Source organism: Ooceraea biroi, chromosome 14 (assembly GCF_003672135.1).
Source record: "Ooceraea biroi isolate clonal line C1 chromosome 14, Obir_v5.4, whole genome shotgun sequence".
In the NCBI taxonomy this organism is placed as follows: Eukaryota; Metazoa; Arthropoda; class Insecta; order Hymenoptera; family Formicidae; genus Ooceraea; species Ooceraea biroi.
The window spans coordinates 7331815-7353693 of record NC_039519.1 but is presented as its reverse complement, the minus strand read 5'-3'; the positions used below and the strand labels follow the sequence as shown (position 1 = coordinate 7353693).

General features: G+C 38.1%; 3 protein-coding genes across 8 annotated transcripts; 1 reads left to right on the top strand and 2 right to left on the bottom strand.

Moving 5' to 3' along the window:
- Window positions 1-387: 387 nt before the first annotated feature.
- On the top strand, window positions 388-17711 carry LOC105282997 (E3 ubiquitin-protein ligase TRIP12). Of its 6 annotated transcripts, none has more exons than XM_020032875.2 (25): window positions 388-550; window positions 4089-4424; window positions 4770-5078; window positions 5804-5890; window positions 7856-8222; window positions 8351-8529; window positions 8625-8798; window positions 9028-9404; window positions 9867-10151; window positions 10233-10613; window positions 10704-10876; window positions 10963-11137; window positions 11231-11453; window positions 11636-11876; window positions 11971-12379; window positions 12481-12669; window positions 12753-12938; window positions 13022-13213; window positions 13331-13536; window positions 13737-14159; window positions 14250-14502; window positions 14585-14830; window positions 14915-15244; window positions 15343-15661; window positions 15773-15969. In XM_020032875.2, the coding sequence occupies exons 2-25, from the start codon at window positions 4118-4120 to the stop codon at window positions 15967-15969; spliced, it is 6228 nt and encodes a 2075-aa protein (XP_019888434.2). In that variant the 5' UTR covers window positions 388-550; window positions 4089-4117. The 6 variants fall into 6 exon arrangements, with proteins under 6 accessions (XP_019888434.2, XP_026830773.1, XP_026830770.1 ...); XM_026974972.1 differs by lacking the exon at window positions 388-550 and adding an exon at window positions 2009-2033; XM_026974969.1 differs by lacking the exon at window positions 388-550 and adding an exon at window positions 2045-2441 and having other exon boundaries at window positions 15773-17711.
- A 309-nt stretch (window positions 17712-18020) lies between these two features.
- On the bottom strand, window positions 18021-19768 carry LOC105282993 (transmembrane protein 256-like). The gene is made up of 4 exons (XM_026975000.1): window positions 19628-19768; window positions 18701-18848; window positions 18465-18586; window positions 18021-18333 (listed from the first exon to the last, which is right to left on the bottom strand). Exons 1-4 carry the CDS (start codon window positions 19718-19720, stop codon window positions 18190-18192), a joined length of 507 nt encoding a protein of 168 aa, XP_026830801.1. The 5' UTR covers window positions 19721-19768; the 3' UTR covers window positions 18021-18189.
- Window positions 19769-20228: 460 nt separating this feature from the next.
- On the bottom strand, window positions 20229-21499 carry LOC105282992 (40S ribosomal protein S29). Its single transcript, XM_011345364.3, has 3 exons — window positions 21362-21499; window positions 20556-20655; window positions 20229-20440 (listed from the first exon to the last, which is right to left on the bottom strand). The coding sequence occupies exons 1-3, from the start codon at window positions 21421-21423 to the stop codon at window positions 20432-20434; spliced, it is 171 nt and encodes a 56-aa protein (XP_011343666.1). The 5' UTR covers window positions 21424-21499; the 3' UTR covers window positions 20229-20431.
- Between the last annotated feature and the right edge of the window lie 380 nt (window positions 21500-21879).

The following is a 21879-nucleotide window of genomic DNA, read 5'->3' as shown; positions in this document are numbered from 1 at the left end:
CCTGTTAATATAAATTTATAAATACTACTATACGTTTTTATCGTAACAAAATTAAACCTGTTACGGAGTACGCTGTTATGGTTTATATCTCGTAATTAATCGATCACATTAAGAAAATTATGAATTAAAGCACGCAAAACGACGTAACCTGCTTTACATAAACCGCGATATCGCATTGCCGCCAACAGAATATGATGAAAGTTATAGCGAAGCGTATGAACGAATTGCATAAACGACGAATCTACAAATACCCTAATTTCACTATACATTCCGACACGTTGATTGGTCGACGCGAAACTTTCCACCAATCAAATCGTCGATACAGTTACACGGTGCACGGACGCCAACGCAAGTATACACGAGAAACGCAGGCAGTCTTGCATACACGCTGGAACACCTTGCTTCGTCTATAATCACCACGGTCGAGATATCTCGTAGCAGACGACGCACACGAATCGACTTGACAGCTCACTCTGTATTTCACGTGTCCCCTCGCGCATCGCATTGCGTAACTGGAGTCAGACTACCAGGGAGGAGCTCCCTTTTTGCGGTGAGTAAGGGCATTATCACTGATGGCGACAGTCCGAGGAACAGTCGTGCGCGATCGTAAGGTCGATCGCGTGCCGTGCATATAGTAGGAACGTGATCGACCGATCTACGGACAGCGGATCCTAGGGCAGATTTCCGTTTTGACGTCGTCCGGATTACCAGTCCGCAGTCGTTTATCAACGGCCAATTGGCCGCTGCGAGACGCGCTCTTCAGCCAATCGTAGCCTCCTGCTGGGGCAGCCGAAATCTGACATTACTCTGTTACGACATCGCGAGGCGTTTTCCTCGCCTTCGCTCTTGTCGTCATTTCCCATCCTGGTGGAACGGGACGAACGATCGTTGTGACATCTCCTCGTACGTCTACGCAATTCCGCAGCACCGCAGTGACGCATATTTCAATGAATTTTAATACATCACACGGTCAATCGGACCTTGAGAGGCGCGATGTGTTTATGTAAACTCGCCACGTCGCCTCGCAGCTGCATATTTGTAAAGTACACGTCTGCTAAGCATGATAGATAAGGTTTTATCTTCGAGACATGTAGACGTTTTCTAGTCGATCGTTTCGTGCTCTTCGTCGTGCATCATGCTCTATCATCGTGTAAACTAGCTTGAACCGATGTACAGGTAATAAATCTAATGCAACGAATTATATTGCGTAAGCAGGTAGACAGATACGACGCATCCATGTTCCAATTGACATTGTGAAGCTACAGGAAAGATAAACACGATGACAAAATTATTTCGCGCGTACGTTATCAAGTTTTCGTTGCTTGTGATAGTGCACGGTCGTAGGAAATATATAAGCTCGCGTTATGTAAACGGTACGCGCAAGAAATAAGCGTTGCGTATACGTACTCGTCTTCTTTTTATACGCGCAGCGTTTCGTCATTCGATTAATCGATCGATGATGCAAAAGGTAATATTTCATAAATAGTGTGCAAATACGCGACGGATATAGTTGTACTCGAGTTATTTGTCGAGAGAGCTCGATTTACATAACCGTGCTCGGCACTGCGATTTTTTGCGACTCACGGTAAAAATGAAGATTTAAAAAACGGCTGAACAAGATGGCCGTTCGCGCCACCGTTGCGCGCAGATTCTCACGTTCGGGGAAAACTTTCACGCATGCGCAATAACGAATATCGTTATGCTTGTATGTACCTTGATCGTTTATTAATTTTGCTCAGGATCCTCCGATTACTTAACGCACGCTTAAAACGTAGTGCCTAATACGTCTTACGCACGTCGCTTAAACAGTTGGAAGAGGATAAAGGAGAATTTGATGTGCGCTCCTCGACGAGCACCTGAAATTACGCTCGTCGAAAGACGAATCCGCGAGGAGGGTCACGTGAGCAGGTGCGCGCAAGTATGGGCGCATGCGCGCCAAGTGTCGCATGGTGGGGTTCTCGCTGGACACTCGGCAGCGGTGAGCAGGTTTCCGAACGTCGTCGCGAGGAGCTGAGAACTTTTGCTGCTCTCGGGTGCGTGCGCGTGTGCGTATTTGACTGCTTGGTTGCGTGCGCGCTGGCTGGTTGGCGTGTGACGTCGGTGACGGGGGCGGAGCGTCCTTTGGCCTCCCAACCCTAACCAACCCGGAGCCTGATAGCCGTCGCATTCCGACTCGCCTTCAGTGCGTCTTGGTTCGCTCGATGTGTCGGTTGTTCTTATTTGTTTGTCGATCGACAGTCTGTGTACGTTTTGCGCTCTTGCGCCGTGTGCGATAGCCACGAACGCTGCCTCGCTCCTCCTGCGCGTACATGCTTTGCATGCGTCGCGTGCATTGTGTGCCTGTGCGTGCGACGACGAAGCGAGGAGAACGTCCCACTCGAGCCGAGAAACGATATCCCTCCGCCGTCGCGATGCCCTGGGCATGTTTTTCCCGCATTCAGGTAAAGATAGATACCGTCTCCGAGAGGGTCCCCTGAGCCAGAGAGCATCGCGGAGAATGCGTAGGCTGGGTGGGTAGGAGGAAGTCCGTAGGCAGACGAGAGGGCGAGAGGAGGGTGTAGGGAAAAGGGCAAAGAAGGGGGCTTCTCTTTTTCGGAGTATCTCAACTTTCAGAGGTCACACGGCAACGGGAAAGGAGAGCGCGTGTGGATCAGAGTGGGACGAGGAGAGAAAACCCGTCCTCCATTACTTGATCGCGAGCAAATGGTGGCTTGTACGTTCGCACGTTCGTTCACTTGCTCGCTCGCTCGCTCAGCCGTTCGTTCGTCCGTCCGCCCGTCCGTCCGTCAGCCGAGTCTTTGTTACGTTATAAATTCGAGTTCGTGTCTGCTCGAAACTCGGCCTGCTCGCGAGCTCCCTGCTGCTGACTCCTGTCTTTGTTGCGACTGAGTGATCCGTCGAGCTAGCCGTGATGGGGGAAGGGGCCCCTGTCGTGATGTCAACGGCACAATTCCGCGTTAGCCAGTGATATCAGACGGACAGCCAGCAGTCGTAGTGTTTGTTATGATTCTCGGTTCGTTACTATCTCCTTTTCCAGTCGCGCGGGGGAAAACTTTAATTGCGTATCGCGCTCCGACCGTTTTATTTAGTCACGCTCTTCTTATCCGTGCGCATATGGCTCGCATCGAGGCATACATGTTTTTTTTTTGTTAGAAATCGCGCTATCGATATCGCTGCCACCAGCGTCGTGCCGCTGCCGCTGCCCAGTTTACATTCGTTGTAACGCAGCGTAGAAATCGCGAGTGCGACGACGACAACGAAATCGCCCAGCGACATCGACGCGACAATGACGGGCATTTAAATCCTTTATGCTCCTCATTTAAATGTTAACCTGGCCCTTGTGCGCAATAAATAGGCCTCGTTCCGATACATGCGACCATGCGATTTCGTTATATTCCCGAGTGCCATGATCGAAAGTAAACGCTTATGTAGCAACGCGAGCGTGAGCATTGTTAATGTTTTCTTCCAACAAAGAAGCTGCATTAAGGAAATTTCCGTTTCGCGTATCGCAGTGTACTCGCGATTTATTGCCTTGCTGCAATCCGATTTTTAATAACCTCTTATTAAATATTATGCTGTCTTGTTATTACACGTATATATACATGGAAATAAGAACATTGCTTAGATGGTAATTTGCAAGTATTTTGTTTCAATACTTAATCAATATAATTTTTTACGTATTTTGCTTTCAGAAATGTATCTCTTGTCTGAAGATATAGTATTAATTATAGTATTGGGGAAAGTAATGTTTACATGTATTGTCCAAATTCTATTTATAGAGATTATATGAGCAATGTTACGTGTGACCGATGAAAAGCATTCTCTAAATTCTAATTCTACATTCTAAATTCTCTCACCAAAGTAGAGATTATTTATGATGCAAGATTATTTCTCAGAATTACATATTACACTGTATTGCATTTCATTTGTTCAAGTTTCTATACATGTTTTTGTACATGAAATAATATTGCATACACGTTCTAAACGTTATAATTACTAGTGCATATAGTCGCAAGAGTAAAAACATTGTCGTGCTTGTGTTGTGAGTATATATCTGTGTAATGAATTATATTTTTTTTCTCTTACAGACAGAATAGTGGCATGAGTCGATTAATCTATGGCAGATCAACAAGATCAGTTGTCATCAGGGGGGTCTGTAGAGAAGGCCAGCGCTTCAGCAGACACCTCTAAACCTAGGGGGAAAAACTCTAGTAGCGGTTCCAGTAATTATAGAAAACGACAAAATACTGGTGCTATCTCAGATACGGTGGAAGAGAAAAGACGTAGACAAGCCATTAGCGACCCACAAACATCTCAAGTTCATAGTAATACAGCACACGCACATTCAGTCGATTCTTCCAGGGAGGAGAGCAGGGTCAGAGGTGAACGAAGAAATCATGGAACTGGCTTAGAATCTTATCCAGGTAATTAATATTAATTATAATATTAATATAAATATATAATTAATAAATATAAAAAAGAATGCACTACAATTCATGTTCATCTTTTAATATATTGTTACATGCGACGTTGTTGTACAAACTAATTCTTGCTTACATGATAAAATTTACATGTGACGTCATCATGTAATAACAAACAACTTTATGCGATTTTCTTTTATCCTTGCTTGAATTTTCTTAATAATGCTTCTGCCGTTTGAGCCGCATTCTCCAAAAGCTTTAGTTCTCTTGCATAAGAAACTTGCGTTGCTGCATGAATAAATTAGAATACACATTATTGATGATTACATCGAAATGTTACAATAACAGATACCGACTGGAGACCACATCATAAGATTCATCAAGCCAGCTATAGCAGCAGTAGTAGCAGTGCAAGGGTGCGCAGTGTTGCAAGGACGAATTTGTCAGAGTTAAATTTAACACCTACCGATTGTGTGGCATCGCGGACTCGTTCTCGTACACCACAGAATCCACAAGCATTGACACAAGGAAGTAGCAGTTACGATCTGTCATTGGCTACTGGATACAGTAGCAGGAAAACAAGTACCTACAACTTGGTAGCTTCATCGAGCGCGACGTCAATCACTAGTCATCCATCTACATCGAGAGGAAGAGGAGGTTAGTGCACATTTTTCTATTCGATACCGTCGATTGCGGGATGTGATGTGTGATTTACGTGAAGATACAATTTTGTTGTTAGATTGTTTACGTTAGTTACATTGATAAAGAAACTCGGAAAATTTTAATAACAAATTATATAAATCGAAACTTTTAATGATACATGTGATGCATGTATCTTAGGCATTAACAAAAAGTAATTTGTTTTATTTCGTTTATGTGTTATGTTTTATTGATTTTATATGTACATAATAAACTCGTCTCCTTTTTTCGTATTGGTCAAGATCTTATGTTAAATGTATAGAGGAAAAAAAACCATAAAAATAAAGACTCTGATATAACTCCGATACATGATTTTGCTAATAATGTGTATACAGAAAAGAAAAAAAACCAAATTGCATAGTTACGTAACGTCGTAGCTAATATGTAGTTGCATAAACCCCAAGAAAAAGCACTTTATAAGAAATATTTGTCAAATCTCTGCTTGCAACATCTGCTAAGTGATTGGCGGAGTTATAAAATCGATTGTTGGAAACATGATACAGTGTTAAGATCATAACTTTTATGACAAAATTTTGTCAGTAATGTAAGAGAAAATGATGAGGTCATATCAAAAATGTGTATCAAAGAAAACGAAAATATTTCAAGATAGGAATATAATAAAATTTAGAAAATGCAAACAATTATCAAAATAAGAGTCATAGATCAGACTACTGTATCATTAGGCCAGAGGATGAGCGAATGTCTGGAAGGATTTGTGTCTGCTGTCAAAGCACTTTTTCCAATATCAACACAAACCTACCATCAAGAAGGTAAGCGCCTAAGGAGTACACACTTCGTATCACATTTTCTTCCCCTTATTTTCTCTTGCAAATTTCGCGAATAGGTGCCTTCAAAGAAATATTAAATTCATTAATCTCCATTTTGTATCTGTTCCCTACATTCATAAGTATCACATTACTTAATGTCGGGTGAAGCCGTCGTGTATTAAGTTTCATTTATGTGCATGTTGTGCATATTAGTTGTGTAAATATCTTTAGGGGAAAAAACTGTTCTGGTTTTTATAATGTGCATTAAATTTGATATTTATTGTAAATGTCAAATATAATATAAAAAGAAATCATTGTGGCTATGTAACAATATGTGCAAGTATTCTAACTATTAAAATGTTTGTAATATTTATTTTGTAACAGACACATATACATATATACATGCAATAGTAAGGTTATGTTATTACAAATATAGTAAAACTGAGGTTTTGTATTTTTGTTCATAAGTTCATAATGCATGAAGAAAACTCTTCTTGCATATTGTATTGATATCTATCCTTTGAACCATTTTATATTTTGTAACATATTTTGTTTCAGAAATTTTATATTGCATTAATTTTTTTTGTACATTTGGAGTTATTACATTCTGATCTATCAAGAAACATTTCTATTTTTTATGAGAGTCAGTCTTTACTGCGTAGTAATACTCTTCTTGTTATCAGTTATTTTTATCACACATAATCATTGATCTTTTCTTCTATATTAGGAGATGGACTATTATGGGATTTAATTTAAAATTTGTATAAAATGTACAGTAACTTTTGTATGTAATATTTGTAATAGTTTATTTAATTACCATATATATATTATGAACTTACAGAATATATCTCAAAGCATTTTATCGCATTTACAAATTTTTTAACAAATTGTATAAAAAATGTCTTTGCAGACAAAATTTTATTTAGATATCTTAATAATTATCCTCAATAAATATCCTCAATAAGAATTTTATATTTTGATACAAAAAAGAGATTTTTATTTCAATATATTTTAATTATTACTTATTTTAATTTTAATAATTTTCCAACTTATAGATACATTACATCTCGAGCGATAGGAAAACTGTCCAAATTTAAACACTGGCTTTATAAATCATCAATGTGTGCTCCTCAGTCACCGAATAAATGATCTCGCACTTTTTTAAAAATATCTTTTATTGTTACTTCTAATAACGAAAAAGTTTTCTTCGTTTTTTTCTCACCGTGCTATTTAATAACAAAAATTTTCTTTTCAAACGAAAATTTTCTTTTTCCGTTCAGAAGACAAAATTTAAATGGTTTTTTGTTGCTCCCTGTAAAGCATATTTATAAGTGAGAAATCAACAGAATTAAATTTAATTAAAATGGTGACATTTTTTTCGAACTCGATATACTCATACATTCTTATTATTGTGTGTAACCATCAACATCGTACTTTTTTAGGATTTCTAATTTCTGTATTTCGGAGAACGTGTACTATATTTAACGCTGCTAAACTAATGCTAAATTAACTATAAATAAACTACAATGCTACATTAAAAAGTTGTTTACGCACACAGACTAAATGATGAAAAATTTATATAAAACTACCTAGTTTTAGTTTAGTTTTGAACAACTAAATGAGTATTTATTTTTACAATCGACAGGCAAAATTGTATATAAAATTGCATGAAACATCATGATAGAAATCATACATCACTTATAATCATCGAATTCGTGAAAATCTTTAATTTCCGTGATTATGCACAATATACGACATACATTCTCTTTTTCTTTCTGATGATACTTTGCACGTATACATTAAAAGAGAATGTCGTAAATATCATAAAAATACATAATTGTACAAAAGATTTTGACATTCGTACAATTGTGAAAGTCGCGCGTAGTATTGCGCGCAATTAGTCGGCACATGAGACGTCGATCCTTGCCTTATGTATCTCAATGATTATGTGACATTTGAATATTCTAGACTCGAAATCTCACGGAGGTGCAGCAACCTGTAGCGCAACCAGTAGCAGCACGAGTAGTCAAGTTTTGGGTGTGAAGTCCAGCATCAGAGTGGGTAACGCAGCAAGTAACTCTGTGGAGAGTGGTGGGGGTGCGTTGGCACATGACGGGGCAGGCACGAGTGGCATCGCGTCAACGGCCACTACTAATCCACCTGTGTCTGCCGCCGCTTCTGCCAATTCTGCACACCCTCATTCTACACACAAGCACCTGCTACGCTCTCGCGCAAAAGCTTCTGTTGAACAATCCAAGGAACTGCCATCGAGTAACAAAACTTCAGGAAAGCATCACAAGAAAGACTCTACAACGGGTTCCTGTTCGAGTTCCAGGTAATGCTCGGTGAAATCTTTTTCCAAGTTGCATAAGTTGATGAAGTCTCTGAAGTCTAAAAGTTTAAAGGAACTTTTGAAACAATATAATAATGATAATTGTTGTTATCTGTCTGATGTCGTTGCAGACATCGCTCCTCATCACGTGTGAGGAAGCCAGTAGTTGAGAGTGGCTCCGGTTTGGGCACTGTTATGTCAGGCAATGACTCTATCAGTGCTACTTCGGTATCGTCCTCCGTTCCTGGCAGCCAGTTAGTCTCAACTACAGGTGAGGAGGAATCGGCATCCACCGCTACATCCGCCACAGGTGAATTAACCGAACCTCAGTTCTAGCTTACGTTTTAGCACGAGCTTTGTCGGTCCTTATTGTCTAAAATGTCAATTTTCTATTTTCATGTACAGCTAGTGGAGGGCCGTCTGGGATGTCGGGAACAACCGGTGACAGTGAAAGTGATGATGGAGAAGTTGGACGATTACAAGCTTTACTGGAAGCTAGAGGGCTGCCGCCTCATGTATTTGGTGCATTAGGACCGCGGATGCAACATTTACTTAACAGAAGCATGGGTGCAAGTTCTGGTACAAAAATAATCTATTTTTGTTATCGCATATCATAATTTTGAACTAAAGACTTTTTCTGCAATTTATGTTGCCTGTGACAAATTATAAGCAGTCTTGAACCTTTAGAGGGCCGGCATTTTTCTATTGAAAAATTGAAAATTTTACTTAATAGCATAATAATGTATAAATTTCAATTTTATAAGCTTAAATGTTTATTCCATCTATGCACTAATTTAATAATTTTCAGCTGCCAAGGCGCAACAACTGCTAGCTGGTTTGCAAGCTGTCGAGGACGAAGGAGAGCAATTGCAAGCCGTAATGAATATGGGAGAGATTCTTGTAATGGGGAACGAAGACACTTTAACCGGTTTCCCCGTCAAGCAAGTGGTTGCAGCTTTAATTAATTTATTGGGAATCGAGCATAATTTTGCGATAATGACTCATGCGTGTCGTGCTCTTACATATATGATGGAAGCATTGCCGCGGTCATCTACTGTTGTGGTGGATGCAGTGCCGGTATTTCTGCAAAAACTCGAATCGATCGAATGTATGGACGTAGCTGAACAGTGCTTGACAGCGTTGGCCATGTTATCACGCAGGCACAGCAAAACAATTTTACATGCGGTACGTACACAAGATATTCTGTTTCTAAATTGAAATGTAAAATATACATAGGTGTCGCAACGTACTGTTTTACATTAATTTACGTCTTATTTTCTAAAAATATCAAGATAAAGTCACATACATTAAGAAGTATATACTTTACCAAATACCTCATGTTTGAAGAAAATCTAAATTTTTTAATTTTTAAAGTTACTTGAAAATTTTTACTAAAATTAAAATATTCAAATAAAATATAAAATATCTCATAAAGCAAGATTGCTAGAAGAATTGATTCATATTTCTCTTTGAGATAATTGGAACGAGATAATTTGACTAAGAAATCTTTTTTTATATCTTTAATTTTCAATTAAAAAAAGATTTATATATTTAAAATGGAAAATACATGCAAATCTCTTAATGATGGATATCAATTCCTGAGATATGAGTTTGAATTTTATAACAATGCTGAGTTTTTACCTTTAGGGTGGAGTATCAGCCTGTTTGAAATTTGTTGATTTCTTTAACATTACGGCACAACGTGCAGCATTAACGATTACCGCCAACTGCTGTCAGAATCTTCATCCAGATGATTTTCATTTAGTAGTGGATAGTTTGCCGTTATTAACGAGCAGATTGACAAATCAAGACAAGAAGAGCGTCGAGTGTGTATGTCAAGCGTTCAGTCGATTAGTTGACAGTTTTCAACATGATCCCGTGATGCTACATAAGATCATCAATGCCGAACTCTTACAGAATTTGCAACAGCTGGTAAATATTTCATTAATTAAAATAATTTTTATTTCCATGCTACTTCATACATTATTAATGTATTATTTTTTTTCATTACAGCTTATGATTACGCCACCGGTTAACAGCACTAATAATTTCATAACTGTATTGCGAATGCTCTCTGTGATATCAAATCGCTGTCCCGATCTGGCACAGTTGTTACTGCAGCAAAATATAGCTTTCACTTTAAGTTATCTTTTAACTGGATCTCTGGAAGTAAAAACAGAAGATGTGGAGTTGGTACCGCACACACCACAGGAATGGTTCGAAATTACATGTTTAATTGAAGAACTCATGCCCCCATTGCCGACAGATGGGATATTCAGTGTAAATAGTTTACTCGAAAGGACCAGCAATCAACAAGAGACTGTCCAGTGGGAATGGCGCGACGAAAGACAGTGTTTCCATCCATTCAGTACTATAGATTCTAGAATTATTGAGGTAAGTTTCTCATAAATAATTTATTATCATAAATAATTGTTAATAATTGATTATCGGGTACAAGGTATGAATTATATTTACTTTTCTTAGATGGCGTTTCAAAATGGCGAGGACGAAATATGCCTTTCATCCTTAGGACGAACTTATACTATAGATCTGACTGTGATGAAACAAATTAACGAGGATATAGGAATGGCGAGAAGTATATTTCGCAGAGTAAACGCCAATCCCACTGAGGGAAAGAGTCCTACTTGCTCATCTAGGTACGAATTATATTTCAGTAACAAATTTATTAAAAAAAAAAATTATAAGTACGTTTGGTAATAATTATTACGTCAATTAACTACAGTATGGATGTCGTGCCTCCGGTAATCGAAACAAACGAATGGCTAGTGTCTTTTATTCGAACTTTATTCTCTGTACTATATGAGGTTTATAGTAGTTCAGCTGGGCCTGCTGTGAAATGCAAATGTCTTCGAGCCCTCCTTCGTATGGTGTATTATGCTTCAACTGATTTACTTAAGGTAAAATTGAATAATATATTTTATATTTTAATATTTAATATTTTTATTCTCATGTGCATCTCATGTGTAATACGAATATTCTTTTGCACGTAGGATGTTCTAAAGAATCAAGTGGTTTCGTCGCACATAGCTGGTATGTTAGCGTCGCAAGATTTACGTATAGTCATTGGGGCTCTCCAAATGGCGAGCATCTTAATGAAGAGGTTGCCGCAAGTGTTTGGAGTTCATTTTCATCGTGAGGGAGTGCTGCATCAAGTTCGTCAATTAGCAGATCCCGAAGTACCTCTCGGTGTTTCACCACCCAAGTGCCCTTCTGGTAAATTATAATTTAAAATTTATCGTCACGTCTTGTTTTTATTTCCTCTATACGTTTAACTCATGCAATGATTTTTCTTTAATGCATAATTGCGTTTAATCGGCATAACATACATTTCGTATGATTCACCGTCACGTACATGACAGACGATTATATCATGCGACATTTTACATTATATTTAGGTACATCATTACCAAGCCCACAGCCAGGTCCGTCTAATACACCACTTTCTTCCACCGCAATGTTGTCTTCTAGTAGTGCCACGTCTCCGGTTGTCTCTCCATCATCGAACGGCAACATATTGTTCGGCACTATCGCGTCGTCATGCCAGTATAAACCAAATATCAGCGCTTCGTTGGAACCACATAGAACGGAGTTAAGCGGTAGCGTAGAAGAACCAAGTACACCACAAAGTGCTCACCTGTTAGTATCAAATGGCATCTGTATGTGCGCGTACACGCGGACGCACACGACATCCATGACCATTATTTATTTATCACCTCTTTCCATTTATTAGAAGAATCGGTGACGTGCTGAAGAGGAAACGGCAAAACAAAAAGGGTCGTTTCTCAAGACTGGGAGGTACTACTACACCACAACAAGCACAGCAGCCGGAATCTCTGTTTACCGGGTTTACACCGAAGAATAACCGATTTCTGGGGAACCTCAATCCGGCTAGATGGGGTCGGAAATCGTCCTCGTCCAGCACCAGCAGTGATAAGAGAGACTCAAGCTCATCTACGAATCTGTCGAAGCCACCCAGCAATCCGAGTTTAACCGGTGGTAACCGGGACAAGGCAAAGGCGTGGGTGCGCGAACAAGCGGCCCAATTTCTAGCGAGATATCAGGATGACGCCCCCTGCTCACATCCAGCACTAACCGTTCTCGCTCGACTAACCGCTGCAATACAGCGGCTACAATCAAACGTAAGTGAATAACACGCAAATATCCACATTCGCAAGAGATTCTTTTTTTCTTTTATCCCCAGTAATAAAAAGTTGTAACTTGTACAATGTCGTGTTTGCAGGAACTGGACGAAATGTTGTCAGCACTAACGGAATTACGGGACATAGTCCTCGAGAGCGACATATCGCCCTTTGAAATGAATTACAGTGGTCTTATCAAGGCTCTGCTGAACTACCTCACTACTACAGATGCACCCGGCAATCGTTACGATCGCCTCCGTATGTTTTGGAAATTGTTTGCAGAGTCCACTGTGAGTAAAATCAATCCTGTCATCGTTCTTCGCGTTTATTTCATGCGTGTATACATCTACGAACTTGATGATTTCCCATCTAGATGCAACAGAACAACGACATCATGGATCTTAATCCTGGAGCATTCGGAGCTCTAGTAGCGAAATTGAACAGCTGCGTTGCACAGCTGGAACAATTCCCGGTGAAGGTTCACGATTTACCTGCAGGTTCTGGCGCTGGCCGTGGCGGTACCAGCGCCCTCAAGTTCTTCAACACGCATCAACTTAAGGTATTCAGAATTTAGTTATTCTTGACAGATTAATTCACTGTGAACGTTATGACGTCACGCAAATGTTTTATTGGACTGTGCAGTGTAATCTTCAACGGCACCCAGACTGTAATAACTTGAAACAATGGAAGGGCGGCACTGTAAAAATAGATCCACTTGCACTAGTACAAGCAATCGAACGTTACTTGATGGTACGCGGATATGGCAGAATACGAGACGCCGATTCAATGGTCAGCGATGATGACAACAGCGAAGATGACATTGACGATACCTTGGTACATATTTTTTACTATCTATTTTACCTTGATAAGAAGACAATTTTTAAAGAAAATCAACGTAACATCGATAAAAATGATTGACTAATTATGATTTCTTCTGCCTCTCATTTGCAGGCGGCAGTCGTGATAAGTCAAGGATCAGCGAAACACAAGCTTCAGTTTTTGATTGGCGATGTAGTTCTACCTTTTAACATGACCGTCTATCAAGCTGTCAGACAGTTTGGATGTTCAGGAGTGGATCATTCGGAAGCGGAGGCCGATAGCGAACCACCGCTTGGACACGATGCTGTATGGGTGCAAACTCATACGATATATTACAGGTATTATTAAATATTAGAGGGTTTATGCAGAGAGAGATACACACGCACACAAAATCTTTTTGCATGTGTCGTATTGGTATCTTTTTTTTTATTTCGTTGCTTAGTTGAGAACTACTATTAGTTTTTACCAGTTTTTATAAACATTAAATTTTACTTGATTATTTACGAACGAGGAAATACTGAATTTATTTTGGATGTAGACCTGTACCAGAAGAGGATGCTGCCACTTCTCCAAAATCAGGGTCGACCTCACAGGGTAGTAGTAGAAAAGGCAAGGGAAAAAGTACAAAGATTAGTTCGAAAAGAAAAGAGGACAGTCTCTGGCTGGAAGGTACGATTCCACCTCAACACTGTCCCCTTGCGCCATACCTATCTCCTACGTTACCGTCATCGGTAACCATTACGGACGCTTCTCTCGACGGGTTGTGCTTGTTGCGGCTCTTACATGCTCTAAATCGCCATTGGGGCATACTGTTTCCTCATCTGAAGAGCATGAGTTTATTATCATCTCAAGACTTTATCAATAATAAAATCGCTGCGAAAGCTAGTAGACAGCTGCAAGATCCACTGGTGATCATGACTGGAAATTTACCATCGTGGTTACAACAGATCGCGACTGTCTGGTAGGTGCAACGATAATATAGATCAATTTTGACTTCACTTTTCTAATACGTAATTCATAATTTATGTAATAATTCTAAATTTGATTTCAGCCCGTTCCTCTTTCCATTTGAAACGAGGCAACTGTTGTTATACGCAACATCGTTTGACCGAGATAGAGCACTGCAACGTCTTTTGGACTCTGCGCCGGAACTCTCGGGTTCGGATAGTCAGGAGCGTGTCACGCCACGTTTAGAACGACGAAAGAGAACTATTTCAAGAACAGACATTCTTAAGCAAGCTGAACAAGTAATTCAAGACTTGGCCTCTAGCAAGGCTTTGCTTGAAGTGCAATATGTCAATGAGGTTGGTTTTACGTTCATGCACGCGTTTCTTTTACATTCTCAGCAAATTATCTCGTTTCTAACTTTGTATCTGCCTGTCATAGGTCGGTACTGGCCTCGGCCCAACACTGGAATTTTACGCTCTAGTCTCGAAGGAACTGCAACGCGCTGATCTCGATCTGTGGCACGGCAGTTCTAATCCTACCGAAAATGGATACGTTAATCCTGTACACGGGCTTTTCCCGACGCCAATTCCATGGAACACTAAAGTATCTCATTTAGCAAAATTGAAAACCAAGTTCAAATTCCTTGGGAAGTTCATGGCGAAAGCAATATATGACTCTAGAATGGTAATAATTAACACTCGTGATTCAGAATGTTTCAACTGATTTGTGAGTTGCGTTCTTAATGCGTTTTATCTTCTTTTTTTCCAGTTGGACTTGCCATTTAGTTTAACTTTCTACCGCTGGTTACTGGGAGAGGAACATACGCTTACGTTAGCGGACTTGGCGTACGTGTGCCCCGACGTGCACCGCACTCTCAGCAAGTTGCAGGAAGTTGTCAGACGGAAGGAAGCTATGGAGAAAGATCAGACGTTGCGGCCGCACGAGAAAGCACAATTAATCGAATCGCTTGATTTGGACAGTTGTCCGATCTCCGATCTCGGTCTCGTATTCGAATTGCCGGGTTACGAGAACATTGAGTTGAGAAAAGGCGGCAGTGAGATATCCGTTACTATTCATAATCTCGATCAATATATTAAGGTATGTAAAATGATATCGATAATCGTTTTTTTTTGCCGATATCGTTCGAAAGTTCAGATGGCGTTACATAAAATTTGTGTGTTCTCGTGAAATTGCAGTTAGTCGTATACTGGTTCTTGTACGAGGGAGTGTTCAGACAAATGGAGGCTTTTCGGGAAGGTTTCGAGTCGGTATTCCCTCCCTCGCAATTGAGACTATTCTTCCCGGAGGAGCTGGAGGCGGTATTCTGCGGACACGCACAAACCGGCGGACAATGGGACGTGAAAACTCTCGCCGAATGTTGCAGGACCGATCATGGCTACACACCCGACTCGCGCGCCATTCGTTTCTTATTTGAAGTCATGTCGAAGTATAACAGCGAGGAACAGCGACAATTCATTCAGTTCGTTACCGGCTCACCGCGCTTACCCGTTGGAGGTTGATGTTTTAACATCTTAATTTTTTTATTACAATTATAATAAAAAACTATTATGATTTATTATAATTTATAATGAAGGATGATAAACTTACACGGTTTGCATGTTCCAGGTTTCAAGAGCTTAACGCCTCCGTTAACAATAGTGCGCAAGACCTTCGATCCATCTATGAAAACGGATGATTTTCTACCATCAGTAATGACTTGCGTCAACTACCTAAAACTGCCTGATTATACCACTTTGGAGATAATGCGGGAAAAGCTGCGGATAGCTGCACAAGAGGGTCAACACTCTTTCCATCTCTCCTAGAAACGGATGGAAAATCGGGACGTCATTTTCTCCTTTGCTCTTATACTACCCGGGCCAACAACAGTTATCTTTGAATTTCATTTAATGTCTTACGTGGAACTATGCACTTTCGGGCGAGCAAATCAATAAGAATGGTTTTACTCTTTATACGAATTCTTTTGAAAATGTCCTTTTCTTTATTTTTCACGAAAAATTCTTCGGAGCTTTTTTTTTGTGTGTTTATACCTTCACTTATCGATTTGTATTGTGATATACTTTGACCAGAAAGAAAAGTGCAAAACTGCATATTAATCGAACACTGCGTGAGTTTACTCTCTCGCGCGGTAACATGAATCGCGTGGCTTGCGAGCACCTGCTCGTTTTAGGGAAAAGAAACTTATCTTCAGTGTTATAATAAAAAAATATTGTAAATATAGTTTAATATACGCAAGTCGATATAAATACTTTATATAATAGTAACGAAAAATGATATTGCTATAAAACGCTATACTAACTATATATAATACAGCCAGAGAGAGAGAGAGAGAGAGAGAGAGAGAGAGAGAGAGAGAGATTGAGAGAAAGAACGAGAGAGAGAGAGAGAACATTTGCTCTAGACTTAAGTAAATTTTATATCAGTGGTGCATTTAAAAGCATCGCCATATATCGCCAATCCATATTGTGTCTCACGACGCGGAGAAACAAAAACCCACGAGCTAAAATCAGTAAAGAAACATACGCGCGCGCGCGCGCAAGCAACAAAGTATGCAAACGCGTGTTTTATCGTCAGGAATAATGCTAAACAAAAAAAATTCCAGACACAATATCGTGTCTCTCGCTGCTATCGATCTCCTCGTGTTCGCCGCTTAAGTTCCAAACGACCGAGAGCAATGCGCGAACCATTTTGCGCGACACACTCCTACATTTAAGTTTAACTGATGTATAACATCCATTTAGTGCTGTCTGATATTTTCATTTTTTAGAGAAATTAGTTCGATTGTTAATTTTATTTAGAGTGTAAGAGTGTAGCCAGAGAATCGCCAGAGTTGCCGTTTCATGACATGCGTGAAAAACGAAAGAGGGAAATTGCTATATATCCGTTTATTTGCAGACAAAATCATCATATTTATCAAAAACAAAGACAAGGAAAAATGAAAAAGGAATATGTAAGAGAATTGTATGATATGAAATAGAATGGATATAAAGTGAAAAGCCTGGTGTGTATCAAATGCGGTAATATAAAATACGTTACTTTCTTATGGCGTTCTAGAAGAACGTGGAGCTACGTAAAACTGCGCGAGGGAAAGGAAAGGGAGGAGGGAGGAGAGTGAATGATGAGCGAATGGATGAGTAAATGAAGCAAGTACCAGTTCTAGTTTCGAAACTGTTTTAATTTGTGTTGTCAACTTTTATGTATAATGCACATGATCCCGTGCACAGAAAACTGGACGTTCTTTGATTTCGTTTTGTATCCAAGGCAATCAAATCACTTGGGAGTCACGCATTAATTACGATCAATGAAAAAAACAAAGTATGTAAAAAATTTATGTTATCTCTTACTGAAACGTAATATCCAAATTTTACGAAGTACACTACAGGTTTTCTAAGCATATATGGACAATATTTGCATAATTATTTTTTATCATACACTTCACTTCGTGTAGCGATGAAGCTTGGACGAGATAATATATTCTGCAAGGAACTGAGATTTTACTGACGGAAGAAGTATGCATAATAATAAAGTATGTAACAATTCAAAATACGAAATTCAGACTTATTGTCTTAATTAATGGGTATAAACAAAAGTTACACTTATATCGATTCAATAGCCTTAAAAAGTTTCACTTGAATCAAAATATTTTTTTCTTTTTATATAGAAGCCTGCAATAAATATGAACTCTTATCAAAGGAATCTCCTAAAGTGTTAGATAAGATGCATATATCAGGAATTATATAAAAGAGCATTGCCAAATGTTTTAAAAAATATTTTAGAGAATTTAAATAGTAGCGTTTTATATTTACATGTCTTAAACATTAAATTGAGAATTACTATTAATCAATTCAAATTAATATCTGTTTTACAGTGTATATTTTCTTATCTTTTTTTTTATAAATCTTAAGATATTGTTCTTAACGCTAGAAAGTATTGTTTCCTTTTCATCACATCACACTCTTAGTCGCATATTTTATTTTTCTATAAAAATGCGTTTTCTGTATAGAATTTTATCTTCAGCGTTCTTTTTAAAGGAGCATGCTGCACCATCCCAGTATAAGACAAAAGCCTCCAATTGGTGTGGTGGCACTAAAACGTCGGTCATAAGTAAACGCAGTGTAATAGCAGCTACCACAAAACAACATGATCCCAGAGAGCATGAATATTGCACTCTGTAACATAAATGCACGTATATATATATATATATATATATATATATATATATATATATATATGTATATATATATTAATATGATCCATATAACATAATTCTTATATATATATAAAAAGGATTCAATTATACCAGAGCCGGAACTCTACATAGCGGTAATCCCAGCAGAGCCAAGGTATGAATGAAATGATAGCGATTTGCTGTTTCAAAAATACGACGTTGCTCCTGTCCAATCTCATCCTTCGCATAATGTTCTATAAAAGGTAGATTTGTAGAATACAAAACATAGACTACAAAAGTACATTTAAATTTTGTACTTCATACAAATTTCAAATAATATAATTGTGACTATTGAATAATTTACTCACTATGGGAACCTAAAGCACCAAGAATTACCGCTGTCGCACCACTGAGAGCTGCCAATTTTACATATGGTCCACTAGCAGCAGCCAATTTCCATAAAGGTACAGGCGGTGGCATCTTTATTTCAGTATTTGGTTTCAAATAATGTGTTGCCTACGAGAAAGATCATAATTATTAATTATTAATAAAATTATATAATTTTATTAAAGTTATTATCTTTCACAATATATAAAATGATGCTAATAAGTACAAAACAGATAATTTAAAACCATTCATATAAATGAAAAACAATATACACTGCCCATTATAGTGAGATTTAAAAAAATTTTAAATAATGGAAAAATGCAGATTTGATTGCTTTTGATTGATTAACTGAAAGTTGCCGCAGCACAATTGACTAGAAACTTAAATTCATAAGAAATTGCATTCTGTTAGCATGCAAATTTTATTATAATTTTAACCTTTCAGTTTCAGTGGCGCGCGGTCTGTGAGACTGCACCAATAATTTTCCTTTTGTCATTTCGTTACTAAAAAATCTCTTGTGTACTCCCAAGGGCAGGAGTGACGAAATGACAAAAGAATAATTATTGGCTGTCTCACAGACCGCGCGTTACTACTGGGAGATTAATCACTATTAAAGCAGATCAAAGAAACTGATAATAGATAGATCTTTTTTTCTAGCTGCACTGTTTACGATTGCAGTATCGTTGCATTTGCAAGTTTTGTTTCTCTTTCGTATCCCTGATTATACATAAAGCTCTTTAACTTCAAGCACACTCAAAGCTAAGAACAATCCACCTAATGTTGCGATATGAATCTTAGTAGGCAACAATAATGTAAGAAAATTAATGCAGAGCTTTTTACGTTGGTTTACGAGGAAAAATGAGTCGTTCTATGAAGAGAAGAGACGTTAAGAGACAATGACAGCTTACCGAACTTGCGGCATTCCAAGCAAACGAGCTTGTTTTGTGAAGTGCGTGATATGGCGCGGTGACTGCCACAAAAACAGCATCTTGCAAACCCATCTTGCGTGTCACTTGTGTAAGCAAGCGGGGGGAGTATATACCTATTATACGTACTCACTATTAAAGTTTTGCGACTTTGACTCGATGCTCGCCAGTGACTTGCGTGTTCCTCCTGTTTACTGCCTTTCCATTGGCGAGCCTTGTTATAAACGCAACAAGTAACGACCAACGTGTTGGATCCTCACAGTGTCGCCAATATCTCATTGTAAAATTTGCTGCTACAGTAGATTCAACAGTTGAACAACGTTACTAGATTTTCCGTTGAATCTCTCATTCAATTGGCATATATTTTTAGATCTAAAGGAATTAGATACAAGAGCTCACCGAGCGCTCAGTGAACGTTATGTCTCGAGTCTCTAGAAGAGTCTGACCAATATTTTCAATTTTTGATTGACTTGATACATAATGGCGGAACCAATCAGTGACGATCAACACGCGGAATTCTTCAAAAGTACATTATCAGTTTTGAGTAGCATTGAAAAATAGAAATATGAAAAATAAAGATACATTTTTACTCTTTAATATTTATTAAATGATTATCAAAATTATTGTGAAGCAATATACAATTGTGAAGGCATGACATACAATTATGATGTCCTAACATCCATTTTCAATTATTGCTTTTTTATATAATTTCAAGATATTACTGTTGATATAGAAATCACAGGTATGGATTGGTCCGATATTGCTTCAGCTATTTCTATGCTGTATTTAGTCCAGCTAAAACAAACAAGAAAATTATTTAATTTCTAACACTTTAACCATTTGAGTGTACAGATAGTTGTAAGAATGTATATGAAAAGTTTCATAATTAAAAATATATTGCTATTTTTACCTTTTTGAAACCAATATCAGCTGCATATTCTCTAAAGCATTGCCGGCAGAGGTTTAGACCATATTTACGAATAAGTCCATGTCTGTTTGCACAGGCACGGCTGCAACAAAATTCGAAATTTCTTTCAAATATACATAATACATTCAATGGAATAGGTATACAATATATATAGGTACACCTATAATAGGTGTATAAAGTATCTCAGATTTCATGCATTATTCATTAATATTATATAATAGGATATTCTTGTGATCATATAAAGATGAAAATACTAAAACAAAATTCAAGTTGTAACAAATTTTTTACTTTTGAGAATGCTTTGGAAGCCATAAAACTTATTTGAAATTTTTTCTTATTGTCATTTTACCTATGGTCTCATGATATTCACTTAGAAAAAAATGTTTAAGAATTAACCTCTTAATATAAAGTTAAATATTTATAAAAAAAGTATGTGTAACTTATTTTGAGTTATACTTTATCATATTCAAAGCTCATCAACATCAGAGTGGAACACTTGCCTACAGTTCTTCTAATTATATAATTGATTCTTTTTTAGGTTAGGACACATTTACAGACATATTTGCAAAGGTAATAAATATTAATACTAGGATATTAATATATTTAATAATTAATATATATCTGTTATAATTCCCTAATATTCCATCTCATTCAACTTTTTGTTTTACATAAAAATTTTTGTCATTGCATTGTACTAATGATAACCATATCAATCAGAAAAATTGATTTATATTGTCTTCTACATAAATTAATCAGTAAAAAATCCTTGAAAAGGACATTATAATTACCAAGATCTAGATCCTTGACCGTAATTTCGCGGATGCGAATACCAAATATTTTGGAAACCCATACTTGCACGTGTCCGTCGAGCCGTTCTTTGTAGCTTCACTGCTGAAAGTGCTGAACTGGTGAAATACGTTAAAGTGAGAGTGCAGCTTAGGCTAATATTTCATGTGTCGTACGACAAGCTTTGTCGGACGTATAATTGGCTATCAGATAGAGAAGTTTTAGGATCCCTAAAAATTCTATAGAGAATTTTAAATCTACACATCCGACACATGAAATATTAGCCATAAAGAACAGACCATACGGGATTTAGATACGGGCTTTAGGTTTGTTCTTTTTCGCTGCAATAGGTTAGAGCGAGAGAAAGTACATTTGTTTCACTAACTTATTGCACCAGTGCAGCGAGAAAGAACAAACCTATAGTTATTCTGCTAGGGAAGATCTTTTTGTCTCTGCGAAATCAGTTGATTTCGATCAAGGAGGGGGTCCCACGCGATTGCATTTGGCACGCGCGCACACG